Source organism: Theobroma cacao, chromosome 2 (assembly GCF_000208745.1).
Source record: "Theobroma cacao cultivar B97-61/B2 chromosome 2, Criollo_cocoa_genome_V2, whole genome shotgun sequence".
NCBI lineage: Eukaryota > Viridiplantae > Streptophyta > Magnoliopsida > Malvales > Malvaceae > Theobroma > Theobroma cacao.
The window spans coordinates 38,397,285-38,414,334 of NC_030851.1; the positions used below are offsets into that span (position 1 = coordinate 38,397,285).

The 17,050-nt window shown below is 35.1% G+C and overlaps 3 protein-coding genes and 1 pseudogene across 7 annotated transcripts; 1 reads left to right on the top strand and 3 right to left on the bottom strand.

Moving 5' to 3' along the window:
* LOC18610083 (homeobox-leucine zipper protein HDG2) lies at positions 2,917–9,201 on the top strand. Of its 5 annotated transcripts, none has more exons than XM_018115991.1 (13): positions 2,917–3,161; positions 3,262–3,821; positions 4,578–4,801; positions 4,896–5,013; positions 5,181–5,369; positions 5,456–5,878; positions 5,982–6,083; positions 6,194–6,394; positions 6,495–6,669; positions 6,755–7,026; positions 7,766–7,855; positions 7,960–8,356; positions 8,634–9,201. In XM_018115991.1, the coding sequence occupies exons 2-12, from the start codon at positions 3,717–3,719 to the stop codon at positions 8,323–8,325; spliced, it is 2,265 nt and encodes a 754-aa protein (XP_017971480.1). In that variant the 5' UTR covers positions 2,917–3,161; positions 3,262–3,716; the 3' UTR covers positions 8,326–8,356; positions 8,634–9,201. The 5 variants fall into 5 exon arrangements, with proteins under 5 accessions (XP_017971480.1, XP_017971479.1, XP_007045612.1 ...); XM_018115990.1 differs by having other exon boundaries at positions 2,919–3,190; positions 7,766–7,861; XM_007045550.2 differs by having other exon boundaries at positions 2,919–3,161; positions 4,538–4,801; positions 7,766–7,861.
* LOC108660730 lies at positions 11,348–12,352 on the bottom strand (annotated as a pseudogene).
* Positions 12,576–14,555, bottom strand: LOC18610084 (transmembrane protein 97). Its single transcript, XM_018114542.1, has 2 exons — positions 13,882–14,555; positions 12,576–13,025 (listed from the first exon to the last, which is right to left on the bottom strand). Exons 1-2 carry the CDS (start codon positions 14,203–14,205, stop codon positions 12,846–12,848), a joined length of 504 nt encoding a protein of 167 aa, XP_017970031.1. The 5' UTR covers positions 14,206–14,555; the 3' UTR covers positions 12,576–12,845.
* LOC18610085 lies at positions 14,663–16,686 on the bottom strand. Its single transcript, XM_007045556.2, has 2 exons — positions 16,233–16,686; positions 14,663–15,067 (listed from the first exon to the last, which is right to left on the bottom strand). The coding sequence occupies exons 1-2, from the start codon at positions 16,554–16,556 to the stop codon at positions 14,888–14,890; spliced, it is 504 nt and encodes a 167-aa protein (XP_007045618.2). The 5' UTR covers positions 16,557–16,686; the 3' UTR covers positions 14,663–14,887.

Consider the following 17,050-nt stretch of genomic DNA (forward strand, 5'->3'; position numbering starts at 1 on the left):
CCCCCCCCCCCACCTCATCAAGCACTATGCACCCCACTTGGCTCCGGTCCTACCTGCTTTGGTGCACACAATTTCTCCTCCCACCAAGCATGGAGGTCCCACTCTTTTTTTTTTATTTTATAAACAAATATTTTTTCATTCTATTTATAATTATATATATATAATATATATAATATAATAGTATATATATATATCATTTTACAGAAACATATGATAATAGTAGTAGATGTGAAACATAAGGGAGGTGTGCAAGGGAGGCATGAAAGCAGTAAATGGCCTTTTGCCATGCAGAGGCAGTGTGGCTCAGAGGCATTTAATGTAAAGATGGAGAGAGATAGGGAGTGAGGACACCTTGCTTAGCCCGGACTCAATGGTGGAAGTTGCAAAGGCCTCCCTACAAGCATAAAGATTATACCTATTTTGTGGCACCCTCAAAACCCTAGCACTCAAGTTACTGCATTTCCATACAAAACCCTAACTCCTTCCCAATCACATTAATAAGAAAATTCTTTTGTGTGTTTACCAAATTCTCATCATAATTATCAACAAGAAATTCTTATTTATAGTTAATGGAAAGTTTTGTTGGCATATGACTCACCACCAACTAACCTTATTCCTTCCCTTATTTGCTTTCCCCATCTTCCTATATATCCCCCTTTATTTTCCATCATATTTGCCCCACTTTCTTGTTTTTATCTCTTGACCAATGCCTTTTAAGGAAAACCTAACTGTCTAAATAAAAGTTTCTTGACAAAGTCAATGGGTGAGACTTATTTTCTACAAATAAAGCAAGTTAAAATCTTTAAAACAATCATATAAACGTTGATCCATAAGACTTTCCCCAAGACCAACAATTTGATTGTATATGATTCGTAGTGAAAGCTCTTTAGATTATGGTAATGACTTTCTTTCTTCAAAAATTAAATGAACGAAAAAGCTATTCCTTGCCATTATATATTTAATTATATTTCAAAATCGACCAAAAAAAAAAAGAAAAAGAAGAAAAAAATTATTTTCTCGTGCATGTGATATGTAAAACCTTTTCAATATTATTATTCCTCAACAAAGATAGATGTAATTAAGTTTGGGGGTAGACCTCAACATAGGCATAGTCAAAATGAGAATTAATATAGTATAAAATATTACAATCGATCCTTTTCTACGAATTCAAGGGTCGTTTTGATGGGGAGGCTGTCATTACCTTAGCGTGACAGCCCCGTGCTATATTCACATGTATTTAAAACCTTTCACCTTTCTCCTACAAAATAATAAATGCATTACACGAACAATGGTTGATTTATGCCTTATCCTTCATTTTTTGTTTCCTTCTCTACAATTGACATATTTTCTTCCAGTCGGATTTAATTGACATTGATATTATTATGTCTTTGACAGACCAAAATTCGTATCATAATCAACATATTAAAGAATCCCAACTTTAATTAGTATTTTTTCTTTTGAAGAGTTCATTTAATTCATGAAAAAAAATAAATTAATTTCTTACTTGTATTATATCTTTTAATGAAGCGTTTAACATGATTGTTTGATTCTGATCCTCCCTCAGTAATTGCATTCATCATAACAAAGAACAAATTAAATAAAGGAACATACATGCTTGCTCATCACATTTGAGATGCTGGCTATATATTATGTAGGGCTTTATTAATTTTCTCATCGCTATATGAAATTAAAGTCAAACTTCATTTATACACACCCCCTTTCTTTTTCTTTTTCTTTTTTTGGGTTTAATGTTTTTTGCTGCGTAATTATCATCAACTGTGTCTTAATGTTAAAGGCTTGTTTCAGTATGATGTATTATTTTGACTAATATATATACCGATATACTTTTCAAAAAAAAAAAAACATGAGGTGATGGGATATTTCATAGCATTTTCCTTATGGGATTGACATGGATATAATTTTAAGACATCAATAAAATTTTCATGCGGAATGTTTAATGTGTTTGCCTTTTGTTATATGTTTTATGGCTAAAGAAATTAGAATATTTCAGCGTGCTCAATGTCATGATCCCTCAAAAACATGCTGTGGAAGAATCTAATGCATGGTTAGAAAAGGAATCTCGTATATTTTTCCCATCCTTTTCTCACCCCGCCCTTTCCTTTTTGTTTTCCTTGGACATTAATTTCTTTACAAAAAATTTTCATGATTTTCTTTTTTAACCACAATCTTGGCTCTGCCATTTTCGATAAGATGAAAGTCAGAATCCCACAAAAAAACGTGGGATCGATGAAAACCTTGGGAAATGATGAGGATATGAAGTGTAATATTCAGTATTGTAAAGCTTGAACATGAAGGGAATTCAACCGCATGCAATTTGCTTCGGATTCCATGGATATAACTAGCCACGAAGCAACAAATTATGTGCAATTTGAAGATCACGATGACTGAAATTATCTCTAATATATTGCAATTTTTCGCCATGGATTCAATTTGTTTAAAGGAAGAGGGACATTTTCACAATATGAAAAGAGAGGATTAAACATTACCATCAATCAAGCTGCTTCTCGCTTCATACATACACCTCCTTTTTCCAATGTATTAATAGAATTTAGAAGGTGATGGGTAAATAAGTTGAAGGTAGTCGAGGAGATGAAAAAATTATGGAGTTTGGTAGCCGTCATTCGTTGCACCATACAAAAAACTCTTCCAAGGGGAAAATTAAAGACTAAATTCTCTCTCTCTATCTCTCTCAATTCTGTTTCTCTTTCTTTCTCTCTCAATAGCATTTACAGCTCCCTCCATTAAATGCAATTGCACCCTCTCACTACGCTCTGCAATAACTCTTCGCTGCCACAATTTTCTCCATCCCTTCCCTCTATCCTCCTTCCTTTCTCTCCCTCTCCCCTCTCTCTTCCCCTTCTCTATCTTCTTCTTCTTCTTCTTCTGCTTCTCCCCTCGCCCCCCCACCCCCTCCTCCCTTTTTTCTTCTTCTTTATATATATGTCACTTTCTTGCTTGACCCTATCTCTTTTTGCACCTCAAACTCCTACTTCTTACCAGTAAAGCTCAAACCAAAACCGCCTGCTATACCTCTTTCGAAGCACTCACTGGCGATTTACCGGCAACAGAGTTTTTTTAGGCCTAAACAGATCCAAACCGCTCCTCCTTCCTGTGGCTTTTCTAGGGTTCTTCTTTATTAGGTCAAAAATTTTATGCAACCAAAGTTTTGGTACAGTATTTCACCCTGAAACTTCTGTTTCTTTATCTATTTTATCTTATGTTCTTGCTCTCATGATGCAGGCAAAGCTAAAGAGGGAAAGGAAAGAAGTTAGGTTTCGAGACAGACAAGGAAGGCATAACTGGATTCTCCGTGATCTTCGTTGGGACGTTATTTTAAATATTTGTTTTTATTTAGGCGTTTTAGCTTGATTTTTGTCTGTCAAGGACCGTATCAAATTTGTCAACACATAACTTTTTTTTCTAGATTCTCTCTCGCTTGTACATTGGCACGTAAGAATCAGATATTCTTGAGGGATAATTAAATATAAACCGAAGGAGAGAGACAATCTTTTCAGCTGCCCAAAAAAAACCAGAGTCAGCTTTGTCTCTCACTGTTAGAGAATCTAGGGAAAACATATCAGTCTCTAAAGGGTATTCTCAACTCAAATCGAAGGACACTGAAGTAGTGGTGAAGAAGGCAAAAGCTATATCTGTATATGAACAAATATTGCTTAGGGCTTTTGGGATTCTGAAATATGCCAGCCGGAGTAATGATTCCGGCAAGAAACATGCCGTCGATGATTAGTGGGAACGGGAATGTTGGTGGTTTTGGAACATCATCAGGACTCACCCTTGGTCAGGTTAGAACTTGAGCTCTCTGTCTCTCATCCGCTCTCTGCCGTTTTAAATCTGTGCTTTTTGGGGGTTCTTGGGGTGATTTTCTTACCTTTTTTTTTTCTTTTTCAAAGTCTTTTCAGTTTCCATTTTCTGATTACTCTCTTCATATTACCCCCCACCTTTTTCACTTTCTTCGAGCCTAATAGATTAATGGGTCTGTTTTCATACAACCATTCCTTCCTTCTACTCTCTAAACAAAACAAACAGATCCTTCCCTCCTTTTCCACTGTTTTGGTACTTTAAAAAAATATATATGTTTTTTGCAGTGATTTTGGTCTTCGTGTGGGTCTTATTTTGCTATTCGGAGCAAAATCCTTCTCGATCTTTGAGAAACGCGTAAAGCTTTCTTTCTTTTCATCTGCATAGGGACAGGGAGGGAGAAAGAAAATAATAATAATAATAATAAAAAATACACCTATAAATCGAGCTCCACTGCTTCTCCTTCTTTAGTCAAATGACTGGCATAACATGCGTTTGTCGCATATAAATCTAGTCCACTTATCATCAACCCGTACACCCAAACTTGGAATGGGGGCTTTTGTTGTATATTTTGGTTTACCCATTTGCTTTTTGCCTACCATTTTTTGTTTTCTTGTAAGTTGATCAGATAATAACAAGCGGGACATGAGCTTTTGCTTTGGTTTTTGAGTGGGAAATTTTTCCATTCTGTTTGTTTTAGATTGAAAATCCATAAGCTTCGGAATCTTAAAGATCTGTAGATAATGTTCCAGCCTAACATGATGGAAGGTCAACTCCACCCTCTCGAGATGACCCAAAACACATCCGAAAGCGAGATTGCTCGAATGAGAGACGAGGAATTCGACAGTACAACCAAATCCGGTAGCGAGAACCATGAAGGTGCCTCTGGGGATGATCAAGACCCTCGTCCCAAAAAGAAGCGCTACCATCGCCATACCCAGCATCAGATCCACGAAATGGAGGCGTAAGCTAAAAAACCTTTTAAATTTACACATTTTTATGTCTTTTAGGCTCAAAGCTTTCTTCATTTGACAAAGTTGAACGTTTTTTGTTAATAGATTTTTCAAAGAGTGTCCGCACCCAGATGACAAGCAAAGGAAAGAACTTGGGCGTGAGTTAGGGTTAGAGCCATTGCAAGTGAAATTTTGGTTCCAAAACAAGCGCACCCAAATGAAGGTAATAACGTTACATACTCATTTACCCTTAACTTTTGAATTTCCAATATTTAAGGCCCTGAAAGAGTATGGAACTGTTACAAACTCTTGCTCTTCCCTAATGGAATTCAACCGTGCTAGCTTTTAGCTCATTTTCTGTTTAAAATCGTCAAATGCTTTCTTCTACAGACCCAGCATGAGCGCCAAGAGAACACACAGCTTCGTACCGAGAACGAAAAGCTAAGGGCTGACAACATGAGGTTCAGGGAAGCTCTGAGCACTGCCTCATGCCCAAATTGTGGAGGTCCAACTGCTGTAGGACAAATGTCCTTCGATGAACACCATCTCAGACTTGAAAATGCTCGATTAAGAGAAGAGGTATACACCAAATTTATTATTACAGCAGAATATGGCTATTAATGAAGTGTTTTATTATTATTATTATTAATTGATTTACCATGCAGATTGATCGCATATCAGCAATAGCTGCAAAGTATGTTGGCAAGCCAGTGGTGAACTATCCTCTTCTTTCGTCTCCTATGCCTCCTCGACCACTTGATTTCGGTGCACAACCTGGAACTGGGGAGATGTACGGTGCTGGGGATCTTCTTAGGTCGATCAGTGCGCCTAGTGAGGCTGATAAGCCCATGATTATTGAGCTTGCGGTTGCGGCTATGGAGGAACTAATCAGAATGGCTCAGATGGGTGAACCTTTATGGATGACCAGCCTTGATGGCACAACCTCGATGCTGAATGAGGAAGAGTACATTAGGACGTTTCCTAGAGGAATTGGGCCAAAACCTACTGGCTTCAAATGCGAAGCTTCAAGAGAAACTGCTGTTGTTATCATGAACCACATTAACCTTGTCGAGATTCTCATGGATGTGGTAAGCTTTTTTATATATATCCATCAAATACCTTAAAAATCGAACAAGGTAGCCAGCCAGGAAGGAAAGTACTAATTTTTGGGTTTTTGTTACGAAAATTCAGCACCAATGGTCAACTGTGTTCTCGGGAATAGTTTCGAAGGCTTCGACTTTGGATGTCTTGTCAACAGGGGTAGCAGGGAATTATAATGGAGCCCTGCAAGTGGTAATGTGGAATTTCCATGTTCTCTTTGAGAAGTTGTTTTCCTTCCAACTTTATTCCAAGTTAATTGTTTTTTTATATATATATATTTTTGGTGCTATCTAATTTCTCAGATGACAGCTGAATTTCAAGTTCCTTCACCTCTTGTTCCAACTCGTGAGAGTTATTACGTAAGATATTGCAAACAGCATGCAGAGGGAACTTGGGCTGTGGTTGATGTTTCCTTGGATAACTTACGCCCTAGTCCAACAGTGAGATGCCGAAGAAGGCCATCGGGGTGCTTAATTCAAGAAATGCCCAATGGGTACTCAAAGGTAAAACAGTGCTTTTTACTATATCATATTTGTTTTTGTTCCATGCTTCCACTTTCCGATTCTATTACATTCAAGCTCAATGGCTTTTTATGCAATCTAGGTTACATGGGTTGAGCATGTAGAAGTTGATGATAGAGGTGTTCACAATCTGTACAAGCAGCTGGTAAGCTCCGGCCATGCTTTCGGAGCAAAACGTTGGATTGCTACTTTAGATCGACAGTGTGAGAGGCTTGCAAGTGTTATGGCTACTAACATTCCCACTGGTGATGTTGGGGGTAATATTTCAAGACTCCTCTTTTTCTCTGTAATCGTAGATGTTAAATGCTAAGTATATATTCTCCAATGCTGATGTTTACCCAGTCATAACAAATCAAGATGGGAGAAAGAGTATGCTGAAGCTAGCTGAGCGGATGGTAATAAGTTTCTGCGCAGGAGTGAGTGCCTCTACTGCTCACACATGGACTACATTATCAGGAACTGGGGCTGATGATGTTAGGGTCATGACTAGAAAGAGTGTTGATGATCCAGGCAGACCTCCTGGCATTGTGCTAAGCGCTGCAACTTCCTTCTGGCTTCCTGTTTCACCCAAGAGGGTATTTGATTTCCTCCGAGATGAGAATTCTCGAAGTGAGGTATGTTTAAAACTCTTTCTGAATATTTCTTTTTCCTGCGTGTTGCATGCATTGATTAAAAGGGGAAAAAAAACCTTACTCAAATGGTCAAATATTGTTGCATAAATATATTTTCTCTTCCTTTAGTATGCTTTTGTATAGGTTTCAAGTGACTGCATTTATAGATGTTAGGTAGTAGAATATGATAACTTTATATAAAAATCTAATTATCTTATGGAAATGTATTGGAGTCATAGTTTAGCCTGTCAAATCGAGTTGGATAGTTGGTGTATTTATTTTTTTGGTACCCATAGGTGAAAAATGTGTGGATTTATTGCACTCTAATTATTTCAATTAGTTCCCTTTGTGTCAGGTAATAATTCCACTTGTTCAATCTTGTTGAACTAATCATAGATTATTGGTTTGAGATTAAACAAAAACCATAGATTATTTGGCACGTCTTCATATAATTTTCAATTTATTGAATGTAGATGTATATTTTTTAATTATAAGTTTAACATGTGCTTTAAAGTACTAGCCAAACATTTTACATGTTTTCAACAATAAAGATTTGTATTTAAAATAATTGTAAGTGATTAATTGGCATAGAGCTGTCATCATGTTTTGTTAAACTACTTGAATGCTTACAATGAGAAATCGATGTGTTCTTAAGAAAGTTGTTAAAGTATTGCAAGAAATCTTTCTTTGTGTTAAATAGTGTGACAAGTGAATTGATCCTACCAGTCTCTCCTAAATACAGTGGGATATTCTTTCTAATGGTGGAGTTGTCCAAGAAATGGCACACATTGCTAATGGTCGGGATACAGGCAATTGTGTTTCACTACTTCGGGTAAATGTAAGTTGCACATAAAATAATTGTTGATCTACCCAGATTGTGGGGGATTAACTCTTTAATTGCTCCTCCTTAATTTAATTATTAATCTTCATGTGCAGAGTGCAAATTCAAGCCAGAGCAACATGCTGATTTTACAAGAGAGTTGCGCTGATCCAACAGCCTCTTTCGTAATCTATGCTCCTGTCGATATTGTTGCAATGAATGTAGTGCTAAATGGAGGGGATCCGGACTACGTGGCCCTTCTTCCCTCAGGCTTTGCTATTCTGCCCGATGGAACTACAGCAAGTGCAGGTGGCATTGGTGATGCCGGCTCTGCTGGTTCTCTTCTGACTGTTGCATTTCAGATTTTGGTCGACTCTGTTCCTACTGCAAAACTTTCTCTTGGATCGGTTGCAACAGTTAACAATTTGATTGCATGCACTGTTGAAAGGATAAAGGCTTCACTGTCATGCGAGAATGCATGATCTGCCATAGCCTTAAATTGTAGCTAGCTAGGTACGTTAAACGCTACTTCAGCTTTTACACTTGTTTTATCCACCCATTGATTGTTTTGTTGGTAAACCCTTAAATCTGCTTTGCAAATTGCTTCATGTAGTTAGCTTTGCACATAGATGAGGTTTCAAGTCACGGATTTCTAACCAAAACCCAGATATTCAAAAGTGTTTTGGGTCTCATATATGCTATAATTTTGATTTCAATGCAAAGAAAGATTGGTGTAGATATATAGGTTGAAGATAATGATGATCTAACTTCACTATTCTGCTTGATGCAGCGATTAACAGAAGAAGGAAAGAAGGGAAGGTAACTAAATGTAAGAACAATGGTGTTGACGAATTTTGGAATTATAGAAGATGGGGAGAAGTCAAGAGCGCACCTAGCATGATCCTCTTTGACATGGTGACCTTTTGTTTGGGGGGCATGAAGAAAGTGACCTTAAGCAAATTCATCAAGTGTTCCAAGAGTTAGAGGTTCGGGAATTGACTTCCCCAAGGAAGAAAAACTAAAAACAAAACCAAAAGTGAATGCAAAGAACTTTATAGAGTGTCCGTATTATAAAAGGAGTTTGACTTTTATGCTCAGTAGGGTTTTTAGAGTCTTGTATAAGTAATGGGATTTTAGTTCCCCTTTTTCCTTCTGCCCTTTGTTTGTTTGTGTTTCTTAAGCACTAATGGGTGAAAAGCTCTCACACCTTCTAGCAGACAATTCCTTTTTTTATTGTTTTTTCTTTCCATTTGAAGAGCTTTTTGAAATGGATATTGCTGTTGTCATTCCTGCTCTCTTTTGGGTTCCTTTTATTGTAACTAGCTAGTCCATTGCCTTATTACATTGTCTGTTGTTCATTTTTGGCAAATATTCATGATGCCTTGAGCCACATCAAACTCAATGAATTCACTCTTGGTATTGCAAATGGATTGCAAAAAATTGTCCTTCATAATGTATTTTTTAATTATACAACATCGAATTAGAATACGGACAAAAATTTATTACGTAACACTTAAGTGATTATACATATAAAAGAATTCAAGTCATATTCTAATGACATATTGATATATGAGATGATTGATTTGAAACAAATTGATCATAGGAATGCATTAATGTCTTCCCAACACATAAATGCAAAGAGATGGCTTAGGATTTACCTTAGTACTCTGCCTACCAAGAAAAAGGAACACGATTTTTGTGTTGTTTAGGGTATATATAGATTCCATATCACCATAAAGAGAACTCTCTCAAATATTAATTATGTTTTTCTTTTCGTTCTCCCACCATTCGATAATTCATTCCCCTTACTTATTAAAGTGTTGCAAGTTTATGCAGACATGTTCCAACAACCAATATATATGTGTAACTCCCATTGTTTTGTCCTATGTAATATGCATGCCGGAAGGACCATTACCTTAGGGATGTATTATTTCTTATATTTAATTAATGATCATTCTTAAGCTTAAATACAAAAAATTTGAAAGATGAAACTTGACTATATCTAATTATAAAATTTTGATATAATATTTGAAAAAATTTTACACTATTTAAGAAAATTCAAAAAAGTTCTTATTATTTTATTGCATATAATTAAGTTTTTATATTTTTATTTTAAATCAAATAAGTTTTTATAATTAACGTTTGATTAATTGTTATCAATCAAAATATTATTTATTATTATATACCACGTGGTGTTGATAAGACATGTTGACATATCATTGTATATGGTAACGTGACTTGCTTAAGTGGTATGATGATATAATCGTATGATATTTTTTATTTTAAATTAATTCTATGTTAATATTATAAATGATAAGTGACATTTTGATTGATAATAATATAAAAGTTTATAATTCAAAATAAAAATATAAAAATTTAATTGAACGTAATAAAAAATAAAAAAAATAAATTTTTTTTAAAATAATTAAAAAATATTTTAAAATATTAGACCTAAAATTTCCTTATACAAGTAAAATTCAAGAGCATTAACTTTGTTTTTGTTTATTCTCCCGAGAAGGCAAAGATAGAGACAAAATTCAGAGAAAAGAAACAGTTGCACATCGTGGAGAGCTCTGGGAGTCTGGTGAGGGGTGACGAAAGCCGCGTCAGTTGAAGAGAAACTAAGAAAAAGAATGCGGCCAAGGGCCAGGACTGGGGACAACAATATTTATTATAGCTCTTTTAGGCATCCAATAATTATTTAGAACCGAATTTAATGTGGTGTTCTAAGGTTGGGGACCATTCAATCAATTAGCCAAAAACAATTTAAAGCAATTTCGTAGCAGCAAATAATGAATTTTGTGTTTGCCAAGAAACAATTTTCAGACAGAGCACCCCAAGACAGAAGCAGAAACAGGGAGGTGGTACCCCCTTAGAGAAACAAGAGAGGCAGAGCACTGTGCAGCAACATAACATTACAAAAGAACAGAAGCAGCAGGTCCCCGATGGGTTCATCCCAAGGGAGTCTGCAAACGCATTAGCTTCTCAAGGAGTGTGGGCTAGAGTTTCCCCAGCTGTAAATTGTACCATTTATGATCTTGTGATGTTTGTTCTACGATATGTTGTGATGGTTTTTAGCTCCCTACCGAAGATTTGGGCACGAGGCATGAGTCCTTCAAATTACAAGTTGAAACTCTCGAACTTCTCTTTCAACTATTTCTCGTCTGTGAAGCGGTCCACAAGATTTTTACAATACAAACCAGTCGCTGCCTACCTACTTCAAACCATGGATTCGTTCCTTGCAGGAACACTTTTGTACTGTTAACAATTGAACATCCAACATGCATGGACGGAAGTTTTGCATCTCACAACCCTCATTCAGAACCTGGAAAATGATTTTTTAGGTTGTGTATTTTTGCAGGGGATTTCCAAATCAATCTTGCGATTCATAATGAAAGATCAATCAACCAATTTATGGAAACTACCTGCCGCCATTTCATTAGCACTCATAACCAGGCAATCATACATTTTGAGATAAAACTTTCTAAACATGGCAAGAAAGAATTACAAATACAGATTCTTCTATCTTTGTGAACCTCTGTGTTTATTGAACTTTGATTTTTATCCTTATTTAGCTTGATTTGGCCGCATACAAACCCTGCTTTTAACATGGTATCAGAGATTGACTCAGACCCTCTTTTTCCTAACCAGCCCAGGTCCATTGCCGATGGCTGGAGAAGCCTTTCCGCACTGTGAAAGCAGCCCTCGCAGTAAGGCCGAAACACCAAATCCCCAAAAAGGGGAGTACATCATTATCAGTTTATCTGATGCCTTATGGGATCCGACCAGCTCCCCCAGTATAACAGTCTGAATTTAACATGAAGTTAACAAAGTTGTAAGAGTAGAGCCATTTGAAGATTTGAATGCATTTCAGTAAACTCAACGTAAGACCAAGATGGATATTCCAAGCATTAAATGTAACAAGTATCATCAATTAACAGCATCGAAACTAATAACACAAAGGTGTTATTATCATTTACCATGGATGTCATAAGAGCAGCACCGAAGATGAGGCAAGTGGTGTTGTACAAAGGCTTGGAGGCCAACAGCCCATAAATGTTAAGCAGAGCTAGGGAAATTGGAAAACAAGCTCCAGTTTCATAAGTGCCATGAAAAAATGAGGCTATTATGTTCTTTAAATTAGAATTAAATTTTGTATTTTTTGTTCTTTAAAGTAAAAAGGAAATTGGAAAGAGTTGATTATGTTGTGCTATATATGTACGTTTCAAGTTGATTTCAAACAATCAAGACTTTGTATTATCTTTTCAATTTTACTATTTTTTTTTTAGGAAGGTAAGCTTTATTATTAAGCATTAAAAAAAGAATGTTTACTCATTTTACGAAGGCGAGTGACAGTATTTTATAGGTATTACAAGATAGCATATGAAGACTATTTTTACGTGACATCAAATTTTGTCAACTCGTTTATTAAGTGATTTGATTCTCTCAAAATGTGTATAAATAATAAATAATTATAATTGTTTTTACATGTTTCAAAATGATTTCCATTTTTATGCGAATCAAAATAAGTAATCATTCTTGTTTTCCCTTTTTCAAAGAAAATATTTGAAAAAAGAAGAAGAAATAGAACAATGGAACTACTTTATCATTTGAAATTAATTAATAATAGTTTTTTTTTTTATGAAATCCCCTTTTTGTCATTTTTAAACATTTGTTCGATTTCATTGCCAATCTTTTATGACATTTGACATATCTAAACTCTATGCATAATTTCCATGGTATATAAATTTTAAAGATTACATAATATAATAGTAAAACTCTCTTACATATTGCAGAGCATAATACAAAAGTATGTTCTTGTAGCTTTTTGGCTTGAGAGATTAATTTTCGTGAGAAAAAGTAAGTCCAAGTTTCATTTCTCCATTAGCCAGATAGAAGCACTTATAATCAGGCAATAATCATACAAAATAAACCGAAAATGTTGTAAATATGACAAGAAAGAATAACAAACTTTGGAGAAGAGATAGTTTTGTATGTTAGCTCAAGCCCTCTTTTTCCTAGCCAGTGCTGGTCCTTTGCCAGTGGTTGGAGCAGCCTTGCCAGAGTGTGGAACCAGCCCTCGCAGCATGGCTAAAATACCAAATCCCATGAAAGGGGAGTAAACCATCAACAGTTTATCAGATGCCTTGGGGGATCCCAGCAACTCCCCTAATATAGCAGCCTGGAATTTAACACAGTTACCAAGTGCAAGAGTTAGGGAATGCATTTCAGTTACCATGATTTTAAAGCCAAGATTGATATATATTGATATATACCATGACGGGGTCTAAGATTTTGCAAGAAAAGTGGTTAAAAGGTAATTATAAATATAATCATACTATATATCTCAAGTTATAAATATAATAATAAAGAAAATTAAAAATTGAAGGGCGGCTGTCCCTTCATCACCATCGTGGCTACACCGGTATATACATATATATAAAGAGAGATATATTTGAAGTCAAAAACTTATCACAAAGTTGCAATAATTGATCCAATTTAAATGATCCATCCAAAATTTAGTTAGGATTGATCTTATAAGTCATTAACTCAAAGATTCAAATTGAAATAATATAGATTCCACTAAGTTAAATAATTCACGAGATCATCTAAACTCAAACTTTAAATGATACTTACGTGAAACAATCCAAATTTAATTCACTTTAATTGAATCTAGAACAATGCAAAACTTAAATCGAAGATCTATATTTTTCTTTTATCTTAAATTCAATTTAATTAAATGATATAATAAACAAATTACAAATTAATATCATAATTGATCTGAACTTAACTCAATCAACATTGATTTAAAAAATTCAATAACTTTGAAATTTAAGAAATTTGAAACCGAAATGAATAAATCTAAATAAACCCACTCAAACCCAAGCTCATTAGGCCCGATTGTTATTCTTAGAGTTTCCTCTTTTGGGTTATCATCATTCAATGAGAGTGTAAGTAATTAGTAATACTTTTGATGAATCTAATTAGAATTAAAAACTATTGAGAGAAATGTGAAGAGAGGAGTTCTTTTTGTTTACCATGGACGTAACAAGAGAGGCACCGAAGATAAAGCAGGTGGTGTTGAGCCAAGGCTTGGAGGCCAACATCCCATAAACGTTAAGCAAAGCGAGAGGCCACTGGAAAGCAAGCTCCAGCCAGAGCAGGGCCCTGAAAAAATGGGGCTTCTCCAGCAGGAAAATATCTTGGTACTCGCCTGCATACCATTTATTCAAACGAACCAGCAGCTCTGGGTATATGCTCTCTGGTAAAACAGACTGCGAGTCAAGTAAGGGAGCCGCAACCGAGATTAGCACCAACATTAGCAATAGAATCGCGTCAAGCACCTTGCATAGCGCTCCCATTGTCGTTATTTTGAGCTTTCAACAAAGAGAAGAAGAGGAAGAGATGGGAAGGAAAAACGAGATTGGATCTAAGTTCTGGATTTGTTGGTGGAGAGGATATGCAGTCTTCGCTGTGACTAAATTATTATATCCCTAAATGCAGCCGAATACTGCCAAATAATTTATTACTTCCTATAAGTTAGTTGTATTAAAGAATAGTTTGAATTGATTTAATGGTTCTGTCCCTGTCTGATAGAGGATTAGAAGTCATACATTTGAGATTACCGCCTATCAGATACCATTAGAACAAACTTACCTATTGAAAGAATCCATTAATGATCCTACTTAGACTTCCAAATGTGTATATGTATTCTACAAAAAAGGTAAAAGAACAAACTGTAGAGTGTAATGAAAGATGCAGTCTTCTAATTGACTAGATCTTCTCTTATAGTAAAAGTAGCTAAACTCCATGATGGAATTGATAATCAAAGAGCAATTAGATGACATTTCATTTCCACCTTGGACAGAAATGGCTTATAAGTTATGAACAAAAACAACTGAATGGAAACCACCTCAAAAGACAGTACTCACCAATGCATTAACACTCGTAATCTGGCCATAATCATACAGATGAAACACAAACACGCTAAATATGAGAAGAAAGGATTACAAAAATTCGAGAAGATGGTTTTGTATTCTCAACTCAAGCTCTCTTTTTCCTCGCCAGTGCAGGTCTTTTGCCAATGCTTGAAGAGGCCCTGCCAGATTGTGGAACCAGCCCTCGCAACAAGGCTAAAACACCAACTCCCATGAAAGGGGTGTACATCATCAACAATTTATCTGATGCTTTCTGAGATCCCAGCAGCTCCCCTAGTATAGCAGCCTGAATTTTACACAAAGTTAACAGAGTGAAAAAGGTTATGATTTTTGGGCAAGATGGATAGAATATTTGAACGCCAGAAACTCAGAATAAAGAGTGACAAAGAGGTGTTAGCCAATGTTCGTTTTCAAGCCACATCCGGTTCATGTTATCTGCTAATTAAGAAGTTGTAAGGCAAAGTAGAGAAAACCCTTTTCTTGAAAATGGAAAACCCACAACATTTATTGAAAGCCATTTTGTTTTTGTTTGATTATCCCTTGGGATTTGATTTGGGAATTGGGATCGTTGAACGAATGAATAATGATAAATGAGAAATGTACAAAGCAGCAATTTATACCATATGATCTTCAAATCTACTAATAAATATAATTTTTTTTATTTTTTTTATTTTATAAGTATGCATGTTACTTATAATTACTTTTAAACTTTTTTACAATATCTTATGATACTCGACACTTAAATATAAAATTTTGATACACAATACATATATCGATTTAATAAGTATAACTAAAATCATAATCTATGTAATAATTTATCTACCATTCAAATAACAAATCAATATTTCATAAAAATATCTCAATCAACCGTACTTAATAAACAAGTCCACTATCCTGATGTAACAAGTTTCAGTTCCATATCAAATTTCAATTTATTACAACTACTAAAAAAGTGGTTTCTTAAATAATTTATCCATCAATAGGAACATTCAAAGTACTAATCAGAAATTTCACAAGGATATCTTAAACCAACAATACTTTAAGTAATATTTTTTTTAATTATGTTTGTAAAGTTTTGTGCTAAAAATAATTAAATTTGAAAATCAAATTCAATTGATAAATATACTCTAATGAATACAACAATAATATGTGAACATTAAAAATAGCAAAATTTATTATACAAAAAACTTGATCAATCGTTAATCAAACGATCAAAATCTTCCATAGTTCCAGCTAAGAATTCAAAACTAAGATCCTCTAATTGAATTTAATGTTCAAATTTACCATAGGGTTCAAAGCACTATCATCAATAAAGAGCAAATAATGTGTGTGATAAATACTACCCAAGCATTAAAATTTAGACTCCCATCATTGAAAAAACAAAAAAAAAAACCATTAAAATTTGAATTTAAAATTCCAAACAAGGGTGGGAGTAATTTTTTTTTATTTACCATGGATGTAATAACAGAGGCACCATAGATGAGGCAAGTGGTGTTGAACCAAGGCTTGGATGCCAAAATCCCATAAATGTTGAGCACGACGAGAGGCCACTGGAAAACAAGCTCCAACCAGACGAGGGCAACGAAGAACTGGGGCTTCTCCACCATCAAATAATCTTGGTACTCGTTGGCGTAGGATTGCTTCAAACGGATGAGCACGTCCGGGAAGCTGCTCTCCGGCAAAACCATCTGCGCGTCGATTAAAGGCCCCAGCAACAACATCACCACGAACACCACCAACAGCAGCGCGTCAACCACCTTGCACAGAATTCCCATTTCTTTCAAGATTCTCGAGAAGGGAAAGAGAGGGGAGTTGGATCTAATTTTCTGAAACTTCTTACAAGGTCTGAAATGGTCGACGCTGCCTAAATTTGCCCCCGATAATTTCTTTGCTTTTAAATTAAATAATAAAAATATTATGGCTGATGTCAAGGTTTTGTCCTCGTCACTTTCTCTTATTTACAAAACTGCCATTTTTTTCCACCATGCCATCTCTTGATGGTAAGAAGGAAGTATTAGTAAAAGTCTTACGGTACATAATTTTGGTCTAATTTTATTTTAAATTTTGTTGAATTATATGTTTCTTTATTAATTAGCTTATTTCACTGATTTATTTTGTAATACAGAAGAGTTATTTTTTGTCATTATACATTTTTTTCTCTATATGTAATTTTATTTTATTTTTTAAAAATGTGAATTTTTTTAATATTGTGTTACATTTTAATTCAAAAGTCGAATATTTTACTTTTCGATTTTGTTTTAATGCATAC

What these genes read in the sequence shown, in the direction of transcription:
- LOC18610083 (XM_018115990.1), top strand. Translation starts at nt 3,717, where the DNA reads ATGCCAGCCGGAGTAATGATTCCGGCAAGAAACATGCCGTCGATGATT. An exon ending in ATGCTCGATTAAGAGAAGAG is followed by an intron (nt 5,370 to 5,455) that starts GTATACACCAAA and finishes TTTACCATGCAG; the next exon opens with ATTGATCGCATATCAGCAAT. An exon ending in TCCCACTGGTGATGTTGGGG is followed by an intron (nt 6,670 to 6,754) that starts GTAATATTTCAA and finishes ATGTTTACCCAG; the next exon opens with TCATAACAAATCAAGATGGG.
- LOC18610084 (XM_018114542.1), bottom strand. Translation starts at nt 14,205, where the DNA reads ATGGGAGCGCTATGCAAGGTGCTTGACGCGATTCTATTGCTAATGTTG. An exon ending in CCTCTCTTGTTACGTCCATG is followed by an intron (nt 13,026 to 13,881) that starts GTAAACAAAAAG and finishes GTTAAATTCCAG; the next exon opens with GCTGCTATATTAGGGGAGTT.
- LOC18610085 (XM_007045556.2), bottom strand. Translation starts at nt 16,556, where the DNA reads ATGGGAATTCTGTGCAAGGTGGTTGACGCGCTGCTGTTGGTGGTGTTC. An exon ending in CCTCTGTTATTACATCCATG is followed by an intron (nt 15,068 to 16,232) that starts GTAAATAAAAAA and finishes TGTAAAATTCAG; the next exon opens with GCTGCTATACTAGGGGAGCT.